This window comes from Coregonus lavaretus (genome assembly GCF_964263955.1).
Source record: "Coregonus lavaretus genome assembly, chromosome: 16".
NCBI classification, from domain to species: domain Eukaryota; kingdom Metazoa; phylum Chordata; class Actinopteri; order Salmoniformes; family Salmonidae; genus Coregonus; species Coregonus lavaretus.
In genome coordinates this window covers 12,541,898-12,558,734 of record NC_140003.1, presented here as the reverse complement: position 1 = coordinate 12,558,734, position 16,837 = coordinate 12,541,898, and the positions used below count along the sequence as shown (strand labels likewise).

The window sequence follows — 16,837 nt, the reverse complement described above, 5'->3', positions numbered from 1 at the left end:
CGGCAACATACAGTACGCTTGCTGAACTAAGAAATTCGTAAAATCTCACATGGTAAAATATCATCCTATACATGAAATACCAAAAATACACCCGTGAACAAACATGGAAATGGAAACAAGGTAATATAGTAAAGGCTAAACATCTGTGTGTATTTCCTTTGTCGAGCTAAGACAATAAGAGTAGCATGCATTTAACAGAACATTGCCACACAATTTTACATTAAACAACAAAAGCAGCCAACTCAAATCGAATGTATGTAGTCTTCTCCACTGCAAATTAGACCCATGTAATGTAGGTTTAACCATATGGCTTTGTGCAAATGTTCGGATCCATTGTAAGTAATGTCACTGTTCAAATCATCCCTGTACAATAATACAGCAATAAATGTCATGCCAGAAATTACAGTGAATCTGTTTTGCATGCGCTTAGTGTATTGTACATGCCAGATTGTGCTAATCATACATTGTCCTGAAAAAAACAGAGGTCTTTCATCATAGCATGTACGCTTACATCCAGGAACAAATGTGCTGTATTCCATCACCCCCCTTTATAAGATATATCTGTACATATTTATACACTACATTTTCTTGAGTATAAGAATCATGTCCTTTAATACATTTAAAATAATACAAGGGTTGGAATAACGGTAGGGGTGTAATAAGTTAAAATGGGTCGCCCATTCTACGTGAAGCGGTCGGAATTCATCTTTCTGAGTTTCGGGGGCAGGTGTCCCCCTCCCCCCTGCATCCTTAGCAGCTTGGGGGGCAAGTCTGCAACGGATTGGCTGATGGGATCGGAGCTGATTTTGGAGGCCATCTTGTTCACCTGTTTCTCATCAGAGACGCCGGGGACGGAGCTGATGCGCTGCAGCTTCATGGGAAGGTCCCCCATGCTCCCGGGGTAGATCATCTCCGAAGTGGTTGAGCTCATCCTCAGCAGCTTCCTAGGCATGGGCAGCCCGTCCCGTCCGCAGCCGCCCCCTTGCATCTTCTGCAGCTTGGATGGCAGCTTGGTGGTGATGCTCTCCTTGTCCTCCAGGTTCTCCAGGCAGTCCATGGAGCTGTTCTTCCCCCCCTCGCCGCTGTTGCACAGGGACGGGGCCATGAGAGGAGAGGACATGAGCAGGTTTTCCTCCTGCTCCTTCACGCTGTACGGGGGAGTATTGACCTCAAACGTGGCATGGAACTGGGAGTAGTCCACCTTGAAGAACCCCTCCTCCAGGGAGATGACAGGGAAGAAACGATGTCCCCATAGAACCTCGTCCTCAGTGTAAGAAGTCCTCGCTTGGCAAGTCATCCCTGTTGAACACAGACAAAACAGAGAAACAAAAAGATAATGGATGATTGGATTGACTATCATTATTTCAGGAAATCAACTTGATGACTTGGACTCTACGCAGAGAATTATGTCAGATTGTCTGTGCACAAGGCACACAATGCTAATGCTGTAGAGATGAAATATTTGACTAATATAGCATTAAACAAACACTTCAGAATCAAAGAGCAACCCTTATTCAATGACATGCCTGGCGCAGTGCCCTCAGCTCAGTCACAACAATGAAGTGTTCCTAAAAGATTGTTTTCATTCAACAAACAATATCACTCACAAAACCGACTTGATTAACTACTACAAAGGAATTTGCCTACAAAAAACACTTATTTGATGTTCAGATTCCATACAACACTAATTGTATGGAAGCAGAGAATAGCTGAGTCAGTATGGGCCTAGAGGCCATACAGTAATGAATTATTAGATGAAAAGCACTACCATATAAACAATGTTTGCTTTCAGAGATGTTCTCCTGTCTGACAAGAAAATACCAAAACCATTCTTTCTCCTCAATAACTCTAACGCAATTAAAAAGCACACAACCAATTTCTTAATTGGTCATCATCTGTTATTGGTCTTTCACTAGATTAGTGCTAAAATTATGCACTACTAAAGGTGCCACTTTTATAACACCTATCCCTCTTGTTCTCATTAATGTATGAGCAACAATACCGGGAGCATCTACAAGTATTCATCTAATACATAAAGCATACAGAACAGTGCACCCGAGCGGGATTCATTGTCTTTGGCGGAGTACAACATTAAAATGACTCTACATCTTTATTCCTGAAAGACTGTTTTCATTTAGCCTTTCATTGATAGGGAAACAATTGCTATTTCAGAGGCAGTGAATCGTGTTGACACTTTAAAACAATTTTCCTAAATAAGTAGATGTCTTCTATCTAAGCCACGCTGGAGTCTTTTGCTACTCATCAATTCAGTCCACATAGTGACCTTGGTTAGGAACTACAAAAGAGCAGATTAAGTTAATACAATTACTTAAATGCTGGACCACAGGAGGCTTAGCAAAGACAAGGGTGCAATGGGTCCAATGGACTTTCCTGACAACTCATATCTCTTTGGGAAGTAAAAATATTTATTACCATTCATGGGACTTTTAACTATGTGGACACCCCTTCAAATTAGTGGATTTGGCTATTTCAGCCAATTTCTGCCCTGCTAGAGCTGCCCAGGTCAACTGTAAGTGCTGTTATTGTGAAGTGGAAACATCTAGGAGCAACAACGGCTCAGCCACGAAGTGGTAAGCCATACAAGCTCACAGAATGGAACCGCGAGAGCTGAAGCGCGCAGTGCTTAAAAATCGTCTGTCCTCGGTTGCAACACTCACTCCTGAGTTCCAAACTGCCTCTGGAAGCAACGTCAGCACAAGAACTGTTCATCGGGAGCTTCATTAAATGGGTTTCCATGGCTGAGCAGCCGCACACAGCCGCAATGCCAAGCATCGGCTGGAGTGGTGTAAAGCTCGCAGCCATTGGACTCTGGAACAGTGGAGTGATGAATCACGCTTCACCATCTGGCAGTCTGACGGACAAATCTGGGTTTGGCGGATGCCAGGAGAACGCTACCTGCCCCAATGCATAGTGCCAACTGTAATGTTTGGGGGAGGAGGAATAATGGTCTGGGGCTGTTTTTCATGGTTCGTGCTAGGTCCCTTAGTTCCAGTGAAGGGAAATCTTAATGCTACAGCATACAATGACATTCTAGACGGTTCTGTGCTTCCAACTTTGTGACAACAGTTTGGGGAAGGCCCTTTCCTGTTTCAGCATGACAATGCCCCTGTGCACAATGTGAGGTCCATACAGAAATGGTTTGTTGAGATCGGTGTGGAAGAACTTGACTGGCCTGCACAGAGCCCTGACCTCAACCCCATCGAACACCTTTGGGATGAATTACAAAGCTGACTGCGAGCCAGGCCTAATCGCCCTACATCAGTGGCCGACCTCACTAATGCTCTTGTGGCTGAAAGGAAGCTAGTCCCCGCAGCAATGTTCCAACATCTAGTGGAAAGCCTTCCCAGAAGAGTGGAGGCAGTTGGAGAAGCAAAGGGGGGACCAACTTCATATTAATGCCCATGATTTTGGAATTAGATTACATACTTTTGGCCATGTGGTGTAGATAAGATAGAAGTCATGTAAGAGAGGTTTCCGCTATACTCTTTTAGCAAGCTCAGTGTGGTCAGCCATGCTGCCCATCAAGGCTCAGTGAAGGAAAGTTCAAGGTTCAGTTCCATAGATTTAACAAGATACACTTGATCATGAGCACCAGGCATCAATGTTCAGTTACTGGAGACGTTGAAATAAATGAATGCTTAATAAACACTCCACTCATATCCCCGTAAACAAATTAATATAATTAGTCAAATGATGAGGATTTAATTAATGAGCAGCAACATGAATTTGTTTTACATAAAGCTATGGGTTCATCTTCAGGATAACCCTCTCGTCCCTGTTATTCGGCAGATGCTATCGTAATTATTATTACAAGATCTGATTACTTGCATTGTATCAATTCACACTGAGCAGACCTTTTGTACTTTTGAATGTCTAGGAAAACATGGCTACGGAAGGCAGTATTTTGCACAGCCGCCCCATAATTCATTACATGAATTCATCAACAAAAATGAATTCTAACAGATATGAGATGCATATCTTAACATTTGTCAGTCAAGAACATTGAAATGAGACACTTCTTACATTTCCTTTTAACTAAGTATGCAAGCTATTAAAATGCTGCAGGCACTTGTGTTCTTGGAGCCTTGTTCAAGTCCATTAGAAGCTGAGTGGTTGCGCTGATATAAATATCACGTATTGTATACTAACTACTAGTCTACTAGCTTAATAATGTTCATGCAGCAATAAATGAATCATAGCTCTTAAGGCATTAACAAGCACTCAAAGAAACTAAAGATCATGTTACAGTAGCTATTGTGTATCTTTAATTGAAGCTATGACAATCTGTGTTTCTGCCACTGTTTCCACGGTCCATGCAATAATCCGCTGATAATAGCTTTTAACAGTCACAGTCAAGTGACAGATGTGCCAGAAGGAACATTTACTATGGTCAGGGTATTCTGAGTATTATTTCTGCTCTATCGCTCTGCACTTTCGTGTCGAGTGCTCTATTGTCCCTCTAACCACTCTGACCTCAATGCAAACAGGATCGAAAATCAAATCAAACACATCATCAAAACAGTATCTTCCTTTTAAAACTCACCTGACTGTGATTGATCAATTTGAAGAAAGAAGTTCAACAACAGGTTGAAACTGAGTGGAAAACATGATCCTTGTGGATGTTGTTTCAAAGCCTAACACAACGAAATGGACAGCGATTTCTAAGGTGATGATTAATTCAAAACACCCATTTTGGCCGACCCATTTTCTGTAAGTCTTCACAAGGTTTTCACACACTGTTGCTGGTATTTTGGCCGATTCCTCCATGCAGATCTCCTCTAGAGCAGTGATGTTTTGGGGCTGTCGCTGGTCAACACAGACTTTCAACTCCCTCCAAATATTTTCTATGGGGTTGAGATCTGGAGACTGGCTAGGCCACTCCAGGACCTTGAAATGCTTCTTACGAAGCCACTCCTTCATTGCCCGGGCGGTGTGTTTGGGATCATTGTCATGCTGAAAGACCCAGCCACGTTTAATCTTCAATGCCCTTGCTGATGGAAGGAGGTTTTCACTCAAAATCTCACGATACATGGCCCCATTCATTCTTTCCTTTACACGGATCAGTCGTCCTGGTCCCTTTGCAGAAAAACAGCCCCAAAGCATGATGTTTCCACCCCCATGCTTCACAGTAGGTATGGTGTTCTTTGGATGCAACTCAGCATTCTTTGTCCTCCAAACACGACGAGTTGAGTTTTTACAAAAAAGTTATATTTTGGTTTCATCTGACCATATGACATTCTCCCAATCCTCTTCTGGATCATCCAAATGCACTCTAGCAAACTTCAGACGGGCCTGGACATGTACTGGCTTAAGCAGGGGGACACGTCTGGCACTGCAGGATTTGAGTCCCTGGCGGCGTAGTGTGTTACTGATGGTAGGCTTTGTTACTTTGGTCCCAGCTCTCTGCAGGTCATTCACTAGGTCCCCCCGTGTGGTTCTGGGATTTTTGCTCACCGTTCTTGTGATCATTTTGACCCCACAGGGTGAGATCTTGCGTGGAGCCCCAGATCGAGGGAGATTATCAGTGGTCTTGTATGTCTTCCATTTCCTAATAATTGCTCCCACAGTTGATTTCTTCAAACGAAGCTGCTTACCTATTGCAGATTCAGTCTTCCCAGCCTGGTGCAGGTCTACAATTTTGTTTCTTGTGTCCTTTGAGAGCTCTTTGGTCTTGGCCATAGTGGAGTTTGGAGTGTGACTGTTTGAGGTTGTGGACAGGTGTCTTTTATACTGATAACAAGTTCAAACAAGTGCCACTAATACAGGTAACGAGTGGAGGACAGAGGAGCCTCTTAAAGAAGAAGTTACAGGTCTGTGAGAGCCAGAAATCTTGCTTGTTTGTAGGTGACCAAATACTTATTTTCCACCATAATTTGCAAATAAATTCATAAAAAATCCTCCAATGTGATTTTCTGGAAAAAAAAATCTCTATTTGTCTGTCATAGTTGATGTGTACCTATGATGAAAATTACAGGCCTCTCTCATCTTTTTAAGTGGGAGAACTTGCACAATTGGTGGCTGACTAAATACTTTTTCCCCCACTGTATGCATAGGCCTATATATGAGCACAAGTCTAGCCTATACTCCAAAATTAACCGCCTTTGAGTGTGGATTGTTTTTTTTATGCATACTGGATGGACTGGTTACGTTATGCTATGCTCTAAACTTTCTATTCATTAGTCTGGGAGAGAACGTATAGGCCTAGGTGATGCTGTTGGTTCATTGATTGTGCAGGGCGGCTTACAGAGTTTAGCCTACAATTTTAGTGAATTTGTATTTGATTTTGAATAGCCTAGTAATAGGACGTTTTTTATATTTTCATAATTAATAGGCTGACACATTACCTTTTAACTACAGAATATCTCACCACCATGCATTTCCATCTCCTCCTCTCTCTCCATTCCTTCTCGAGCACACAGAGATAGGGGCAGTGATGCCAACTTAGCAATTTTGTTGCTAGATTTAGCAACTTTTCAGACTACCCTGGCAACTTTTTTTTTTCAAACAGCACCTACAGTGTGGTAAAAAAGTATTTGATCTCCTGCTGATTTTGTACGTTTGCCCACTGACAAAGACATGATCAGTCTATAATTTTAATGGTAGGTTTATTTGAACAGTGAGATGTTATGAATTGATTGACATTTTAATGAGGGAAATAAGTATTTGACCCCTCTGCAAAACATGACTTAGTACTTGGTGGCAAAACCCTTGTTGGCAATCACAGAGGTCAGATGTTTCTTGTAGTTGGCCACCAGGTTTGCACACATCTCAGGAGGGATTTTGTTCCACTCCTCTTTGCAGATCTTTTCCAAAGCATTAAGGTTTTGAGGCTTTCTATGGGATTAAGGTCTGGAGACTGGCTAGGCAACTCCAGGACCTTAATGTGCTGCTTCTTGAGCCACTCCTTTGTTGGCTTGGCCGTGTGTTTTGGGTCATTCTCATGCTGGAATACCCATCCACGACCCATTTTCAATGCCCTGGCTGAGGGAAGGAGGTTCTCACCCAAGATTTGACGGTACATGGCCCCGTCCATCGTCCCTTTGATGCGGTGGCATTGTCCTGTCCCCTTAGCAGAAAAACACTCCCAAAGCATAATGTTTCCACCTCCATGTTTGACGGTGGGGATGGTGTTCTTGTGGTCATAGGCAGCATTCCTCCTCCTCCAAACACGGCGAGTTGAGTTGATGCCAAAGAGCTTGATTTTGGTCTCATCTGCCCACCACTTTCACCCAGGTCTCCTCTGAATCATTCAGATGTTCATTGGCAAACTTCAGATGGCCCTGTATATGTGCTTTTTTGAGCAGGGGGACCTTGCGGGCGCTGCAGGATTTCAGTCCTTCACGGTGTAGTGTGTTACCAATTGTTTTCTTGGTGACTATGGTCCCAGCTGCCTTGAGATCATTGACAAGATCCTCCCGTGTAGTTCTGGGCTGATTCCTCACCGTTCTCACGATCATTGCAACTCCACGAGGTGAGATCTTGCATGGAGCCCCAGGCCAAGGGAGATTGACAGGTCTTTTGTGTTTCTTCCATTTGCGAATAATCGCACCAACTGTTGTCACCTTCTCACCAAGCTGCTTGGCGATGGTCTTGTAGCCCATTCCAGCCTTGTGTAGGTCTACAATCTTGTCCCTGACATCCTTGGAGAGCTCTTTGGTCTTGGCCATGGTGGAGATTTTGGAATCTGATTGATTGATTGCTTCTGTGTACAGGTGTCTTTTATACAGGTAACAAGCTGAGATTAGGAGCACTCCTTTAAGAGTGTGTCCTAATCTCAGCTCGTTACCTGTATAAAAGACACCTGGGAGCCAGAAATCTTTCTGATTGAGAGGGGGTGAAATACTTATTTCCCTCATTAAAATGCAAATCAATTTATAACATTTTTGACATGCGTTTTTCTGGATGTATTTGTTTTTATTCTGTCTCTCACTGTTCAAATAAACCTACCATTAAAATTATAGACTGATCATTTCTTTGTCAGTGGGCAAACGTACAAAATCAGCAGGGGATCAAATACTTTTTTCCCTCACTGTAGGAACAAATGTAATTACTTGTAAAAATGTATTTGGAACTTTTAGCAATTTTTGAAAAGTGACTCAAACACTAAAATGCACGCATTTTCCCTCTAAATGACACAAAAATTAATTTCTCTGTCACACACTCAGTCACAACACACGTGCCTGGCTGCAAAAGTGCATTGTGAGTGACGTCAGCAGCAGGCGCTCAGCTCGTGCACAGGCAGCAGCAGGCCAGCCAAGCAGCACAACAACCTGGAGAGCGCTGGAGAGAGATGCCTAGCGCACATATTATTTGAGTTAAGTTGCTTATTCAATAAGATAGCATATATACCTTGTTATTAGCTTGTACCTATAATTGTTGATCAGTTAGGTAGCATGTTAACTAACTACCAATACACTGCTTAAAACTATAATTGTTCAGAATGTGTAGGTTTACTAGTTAATAAGAAAATAAATCAAATGTAATTGTTCAATAATGTGTAATGTGTAATTGTTCAATAATTCAATGTGTTGTGTTAAAAAATAAAAATATCTGATCATGTAAAATGTGTTGTTTATATTACTTTTACAAATAAAAATATGTGACAATAAACAAACAAATCTAAACTAACAAATGTCAAATCATATTTGTCGCCGAGATGGCCATTCAATTTGAGTAACGTTATTGTGTATTCTACGTAGTGACGCAGTTTTACGTTATTACGTAATGACATCATCACACAATGACATCACAACATCATTTAGCAACTTTTAGCAACAAATTGACCTGCCTCTAGCAACTTCCCCTGAAAATTATTTGGCAACACAGAATAAGGGCTGTCAGCAGTTTAATAAAATATGTTTTGTTGTGAAAACATGTTACTATAGATATACCCGAATAGATTTCACTTGGTTTCCCAAATTATGCACTGGGTAGCTAGTTGGAGAGCCCATGGCGTACAGAGTTTGGGAGGAATATCACCTTTCGCACAGCGAGAGGCTGCATGCTCTTCAGACAGTGGTTGATTCATGGAGTGAAATAACCAGAGTAGCCTACCGGCGGGAAAGCGGCCTCCATTCGCTATTCGAGTGGATATGGATGTCTATTTTTCCCTGCCCTTGTTCCTGCCCATTTGATTTTGTAAAGACAAGATTACATTGAGAATAGTCTGATGTGTGAAAATATGATCAGAATAGTGTGTGCAGCCTGAAGCAAGGAGGAGAGCGCAAGCTTTTTTCCCCACACTTTCTCAAATCATCAATAGCCTATAGTTGCATCATGCAGCCCATATATGTTTTGATTTCTAAGACATTCTAAGGTTTGTATAATTAACTAAAGTTGCCAAATAACTCTAAATCTAGCATCTGTTTCAAATGATCACTTTTACGCTTTACATAGCCACTTCATACATTTTTACAGACGCTCTTATCCAGAGTGACTTACAGTTAGTGAGTGTATACAAAACATTTTTCCATACTGGTCCCCCGTGGGAAACTAACCCACAACCCTGGCGTTGCAAACGCCATGCTCTACCAACTGAGCTACACGGGACTAGCTCTGGAATGGGAAAAATATCCTTTCAATTTTATTCAGCTAAGTTCAACTATATCCTTCTTACTATAAAATCATATAATATAAAGTTATGGCCCAGGACTTATAAACATATCTTGTCAGCTAATTGAACAAGCCCAGCCTATGACATGACACAATTTCAGATAGCATACAGTAGGCCAACTCATATTCTGTTCTTCTGAAATACATTTTATTCATATCATAATGTTTAAATAATTGATTTATTGTGATGGTGTATATTACATAGATTTATTAGACTTTTTTAAATGTAGATGTCCCAAAGGCGCGCATAAGCGGCTTGTATGCGGCTTGTATGCGTGGAGGCCTGGAGATGCTAAACGTGTTTATGTTAATTAACGGTCAATTACCGGCAGACTTTTGCATGACAATAACCATCTGACAAAATGTAATGACTGCCACAGCCCTAGTCATCAACAGGCATTTGTGACTCGTTTCAGGAAACTAGGCGTATGTCGCATGTCACTATTTCACAGGGGAGCCATTTGAACGTAAACTTTTTTTTTTTTTTTGGGGGCAGAAATGCCTTCTGGAACATGTGAACCTTCATGTGCCTTAATAACAAACTTGTATGCCATCTGTAAATACAAAACAATTTGTTAAATTACGAGACTAGTTGGTTTAGCCACAGAAAAAGACAGCAACCTTCCCACTAGCCATGATTGGCTGAGATAATGAGTGGGCTGGACATTCCGAGAGATGAGTTCGGATTGGTCTGCCATGTAGCACGCTTCTGTCTATAATATGAGCTGGTCAGTATGTGTAGGTAGTCCTTTCAAACGCAGCTTTTTTTTCAAGATATCGCATAGTAGAACTGCATAAGTGTTGCGCTCCACTTTCTGGAGGACCGAGTTTTGAAATCAGTGGAATTAGAGTATGATACCTAAGGAGATTAAGAAAATTCTGGCATTTGATTGCAAATATGCAGACAGAGTCGAAAAGAGAACACACAGAAGGCTGTTGTAAAACACCTGTCTCTGGATTACATCTTCAAACTAAGGGCAACCATGGCATCCGTGACAGAGATGGAGAAGTGTCCATCCATATATACGGGTAAGAGAGTCTAGCTAGCTACATTTTCAGATATTACACGTTTCTAATTTAGTCAGAAAGTCATTTTCATTTCAAGGGTCGCAGAGTATGACCCTACCTTACACAGAAAGCGGCACAGGTCCTAATCCAGGCACTTGTCATCTCCCGTCTGGATTACTGCAACTCGCTGTTGGCTGGGTTCCCTGCCTGTGCCATTAACCCTACAACTTATCCAGAATGCTGCAGCCCGTCTGGTGTTCAACCTTCCCAAGTCTCTCATGTCACCCCGCTCCTCCGCACACTCCACTGGCTTCCAGTTGAGGCTCGCATCTACTACAAGACCATGGTGCTTGCCTACGGAGCTGTGACGGGAATGGCACCTCCTTACCTTCAGGTTCTGATCAGACCCTACACCCAAACGAGGGCACTACGTTCATCCACCTCTGGCCTGCTAGCCCCCCTAACTCTACGGAAGCACAGTTCCCGCTCAGCCCAATCAAAGCTATTCGCTGCTCTGGTACCCCAATGGTGGAACAAGCTCCCCTACGACGCCAGGACAGCGGAGTCACTGACCACCTTTCGGAGACACTTGAAACCCTACCTCTTTAAGGAATACCTGGAATAGTACAAAAGTGGTTGTCCCACTGGCTATCATAAGTTGAATGCACCAATTTGTAAGTCGTTCTGGATGAGAGCGTCTGCTAAATGATGTAAACGTAACTGTAAAGTTAAAGTGTACTGTTAGCTAACTAGCTAAAGTTAGCAGGCTGGCTAGCTAGCTAGCTAACGTTATGTGTATGATCTGTGTAGTAATATTATTTGTATCTCAGACCCATTTGCATTGCTAGTTATAGCCTAATGTTAGCTAGCTAACATTGAACCTGGTTGGTTAGCTACCTGCAGATTCATGCAGGGTAGTAATGTTATGAGTTGGGATTATGGTTCATTGTTTAGCTAGCTAGCTACATGTCTAAACAAAAGACTCCATTACGAAAGTAACTATTTCAATAGAATGTCTACGATGTCACTACGACAACTGTCGCGAGACGTAGCTGGTAAATTCGCTCTGGCTATCTACTCCGAATTCAGAGCACTCTCTTCTGAGTGTGCAAGAGCGCAGAATAACTGACAAAAACACCTGTTTAATATGGCCTGTGTCAGTAAACGTTGGCAAAAAAGCTTAATTAAATTGTTGCCAGCAGCACAGTTGCAGTCACCAACGATCTGGATAACATAAAAACAGCCTAACCAGCTCTGCTAGGGTGAGTAAAATGGTCAGAGTGAGCTGTTCTCTCATTTGTGTCTGGAAGTACAGTGCCTTGCAAAAGTATTAATTCCCCTTGGCGTTTTTCCTATTTTGTTGCATTACAACCTGTAATTTAAATTTATTTTCATTTGGATTTCATGTAATGGACACAAAATAGTCAAAATTGGTGAAGTGAAATTTAAAAAATAACTTATTTCAAGAAATTCTAAAAAATAAATAACGGAAAAGTGGTGCGTGCATATGTATTCACCCTCTTTGCTATGAAGCCCCTAAATAAGATATGGTGCAACCAATTACCTTCAGAAGTCACATAATTAGTTAAATATAGTCCACCTGTGTGCAATCTAATGTCACATGATCTCAGTATATATACACCTGTTCTGAAAGGCCACAGAGTCTGCAACACCACTAAGCAAGGGGCACCACCAAGCAAGCGGCACCATGAAGACCAAGGAGCTTTCCAAACAGGTCAGGGACAAAGTTTTGGAGAAATACAGATCAGGGTTGGGTTATAAAAAAATATCAGAAACTTTGAACATCCCACGGAGCACCATTAAATCCATTATTAAAAAATGGAAAGAATATGGCACCACAACAAACCTGCCAAGAGAGGGCCGCCCACCAAAACTCACGGACCAGACAAGGAGGGCATTAATCAGAGGGGCAACAAAGAGACCAAAGATAACCCAGAAGGAGCTGCAAACCTCCACAGCAGAGATTGGAGTATCTGTCCATAGGACCACTTTAAGCCGTACACGCCACAGAGCTGGGCTTTACGGAAGAATGGCCAGAAGGCATGTGGGAGACTCCACAAACATATGGAAGAAGGTACTCTGGTCAGATGAGACTAAAATTGAGCTTTTTGGCCATCAAGGAAAACGCTATGTCTGGCGCAAACCCAACAACTCTCATCACCCAGAGAACACGATCCCCACAGTGAGGCATGGTGGTGGCAGCATCATGCTGTGGGGATGTTTTTCATCGGCAGGGACTGGGAAACTGGTCAGAATTTAAGGAATGATGGATGGTGCTAAATACAGGGAAATTCTTGAGGGAAACCTGTTTCAGTCTTCCAGAGATTTGAGACTGGGACGGAGGTTCACCTTCCAGCAGGACAATGACCCTAAGCATACTGCTAAAGCAACACTCAAGTGGTTTAAGGGGAAACATTTAAATGTCTTGGAATGGCCTAGTCAAAGCCCAGACCTTAATCCAATTGAGAATCTGTGGTATGACTTAAATATTGCTGTACACCAGTGGAACCCATCCAACCTGAAGGAGCTGGAGCAGTTTTGCCTTGAAGAATGGGCAAAAATCCCAGTGGCTAGATGTGCCAAGCTTATAGAGACATACCCCAAGAGACTTGCAGCTGTAATTGCTGCAAAAGGTGGCTCTACAAAGTATTGACTTTGGGGAGGTGAATAGTAATGCACACTCAAGTTCTGTTTTTTTGTCTTATTTCTTGTTTGTTTTGCCCCAAAAATATTTTGCATTTCCAAAGTTGTAGGCATGTTGTGTAAATGAAATTATACAAACCCCCCCAAAAATCCTTTTTAATTCCAGGTTGTAAGGCAACAAAATAGGAAAAATGCCAAGGTGGGTGAATATTTTCACAAGCCTCTGTAGCTAGCAATGTTAGCCAGCTAATGTTAGCCAGTTAGCTTGGGTGCTTGACTGCTGTTGTTAGGTCAGAACGCTCGGATCAACCCTAGTTTTCGTCCAGAGTGTCCAGAGTGCGCTCTGAATGCTCCGAGAGCGAAATGTTCCGAATTTACGTATGGCCAATCTGACAACGCTCTGAGTTTACGAACGCCCAGAGCACACTCTGGCACTCCAGATTAAATTTACAAACACAACCGTAGTATAAGCCAGCCTTTAGTCTTGACATCTTTGGTTGTTTAGTACATAGCCTCATGTGAATCCTTAGAGATGGGAGGGGCTAAAGCTTAATGATCGGGTATGAACGATGCTGAATGGGTGTAGACAAAGAAGAACTCTCACTTAAGTACCAAAACATTCAGAGGGCCATTTTCTCAAAAGTGAGGTTACAGAATTACTTCCCAAAATGATATACCATTTTCTACCTCTGAGTCTCTACTTTTATCTAATGTAAAAAACACAATTTCAAATTTTGCTACACAAGACTGAATCGAGCCGGTCGGTCACATATAAGCTCAACCCTCTAGCATTTGTGTATACATGCCAAAGCACACTTCTTCTACACTGGTATTTTGCTTGAACCCTCAGTTATTCCTGTATAATTTTACCACCAATAACAGCTTGCCTATGTTATCCAGATATGACACTTTTCTCCTAATATAATAATAATAATATATGCCATTTAGCAGACATTTTTAGCCAAAGTGACTTACATCAGAGTCACCCATTTATGTATGGGTGGTCCCAGCGGGAATTGAACCCACGACCCTGGCATAGGAAGCGCCATGCTCTACCAACTGAGCCTCTCTGTTATATTAGTCAACAACACTGTAAGCAGAAAGTCACATCCCAAAAACTGCCAGAGACACAGAACATATTAAAAGTCAATATAACACACCACTTAATGGAACATAATCAGTAGAGGATATTAAAATATTGTGATAAAGTTCAACGGAACTGGTCCGGAGGGTGTGACAGGAGTTATTGAAGCCACAAATAAATAATTATGTTTCCTCCATTAATTTTGTTACATAATAATATTCAGTAATCTATAGTGATTGGCACATAATAAGGATAATATCATTGCTCATCTGAGATCAGATAATCAAACTTGTGATGATTCACTGTTGGGTAACTCTCTGTTTTCTGACCTGCATCCTATTGAGCGGCTTCATATTGGAGGAGAGCCCAGCTATTTTGGAAGAGCACCATCGACAGTATTACAAGAAGGTAGATTGGTGTTGTGTAAGTAGGTACCTTCCTGCATCCATATACTAAAAGCCATCAACAATCTCAGTGAAGAGGCTGCTCTGTGATTTCCCTTCCATTGGGAAAAAGTACGATATGAGTACAATTAAACACTGCAGAACAGCTTTATTGTGAGCTTACGAGAGTAAGAAAAGCTATTGTAACAATGACAAGAAAAATATCAGAAATTGTGCTACAGCTGCATATAAAAACAGGTGTGGTTGTTTTTATTTTAATAAAACCTTACGTAATCGCCATACCTGCATGGAACTGTGTGTTTCTATGGAAATCAAATCTACCAACGATACGTAAGCATAAACACACCATATTAAGGCTATTTGGTTTTTCTCAACTCCACAATGTACATCACATCAACGGAGTTGAAAGGAGACGACTTTGGGCGGACTGAACCTCCTACTACATCGAGTCGCTGTCAGTCGATACTTGGAAAAATGTAAATTGTTAAACCCATGCCGTGTACCTATGTTTGTCATCCATAGATGCGTGCCTTCCTTTGTTTGCTGAAATCAACACTTTTTAATAAAACATTTGTCAAATACAACTACCTACTGTTTCCTCGTATGGACTGGCAGCGACTCGATGTAGTCGGAGGTGCACTCCGCCCCCAGTCGTCTCAACCCAACTCCCCCGAGATGTACATAGTGTGGAGTTGAGAAACCCAGCTACACCTACCCCAGTCATGCCTTCTTTGTTTAAATTGGATGTGGCACCATCAATGTTACTGCAAGATTATTAAAAGATGTAAAGAATATTGACCTTTAATTAGATGGTGAAATTAGAGGGTTATAATTCCAGGGACTGTTTTAATCCTAGACAGGATTGAAACGTGAAAAGCCCTGCAAAACACAATACTGTTTTCATATCTAAGATATTTTTTTTAAACACTCAAACTCCCTTCTTTTTCCAATTGGTAAATCTACAAAAAAGCCAGAGGAATGTTGCTCTTCAAATTGAATATACAATATATTTCTGATTCAAAAATGTGTTGCCATTGAGAGAGTATTAAGGGCAGAGGATGTTGATCTCTCTGAGGTTGTGTGTTTGGGAGTCTATCAAAGTGTCTGAGTGAATAGATGCAGTCCTGCTGGATAACACTGAGCAAGCTTTTGTCAAATAACAAAAGTTGAACAGCAGCCAAGTCACTAAAGTGACAAGGAGATAAAATGGATTCATGGGTGCCGAGAATGGAAAGTGAACTAGGAGAAAGCTTGCCAGTAGTTTCTGCTTGATGGTGGCTCACTAAGCTTACTGGCATTCATGGTGCAGAGAGTCTCTAACATAAGCTTATCCAGTATATAGAAGCCACAGGAGCTGAGGATCATATCTGTTTGCTGCATGGCTCAGTCATATGCTGGAGATTAGGGTGCACAACTCCATTGTCCCCAGACCTCAAGGACCAGAGTTCTGCATCGTGGCTGTAGATATATACCTGTTTCATTCTATCCAGTTCTTACACAAAAAAAGTGCTTTTACAAAACACCCACAACAACCTGCATTTTGGAGGGAAACGGTGAAATGCAAATGGTGCTAAGAATTGACATATTTATGCAAATAGAGGATTGTTTGTTATTCAGATTAGCATTTTTATGCACTTCGACTCCCACAGCCCAAGTCACTGAGAGAAAGGTGGGCGTAAGGAGACCTCTAAATTCTCTCACAGACAAGGATCTGCAGATGTAAGACATCCTCTCACAAACACACACACGCATGCACGCAAGCACACAGCCGCACACACACAACACACACACACACACACACACAACACACACACACACACACTCATCCACCCACCCTCACGCAACAGTATATGGCTGTCAGCACAGTCCCCTGACATAGTATCATAGCTTTAGAGGCAACTGAAGTGTTATGTGTGAGAAAAACGCTAGCAGAAGCAAGAATGGGAATCTGGACCGTGAATACAGAGAATCACGACTCAACCCTCTTATCCTTGAATCGAAGCACTGTTCAGATTATTTCGCTGATGAATCACATTAACATATG

At 41.9% G+C, this 16,837-nt stretch overlaps 1 protein-coding gene across 1 annotated transcript in view; it reads right to left on the bottom strand.

Moving 5' to 3' along the window:
- Positions 1-682: 682 nt before the first annotated feature.
- LOC311143688 (G protein-activated inward rectifier potassium channel 1-like) overlaps positions 683-16,837 on the bottom strand; it is a gene marked incomplete at both ends in the record, with an annotated part of 31,474 nt that continues 15,319 nt past the window's right edge. Inside the window, 1 exon segment of the mRNA XM_084179560.1 lies at positions 683-1,299. Within this exon segment, the coding sequence (XP_084035686.1) occupies positions 683-1,299 (617 nt within the window).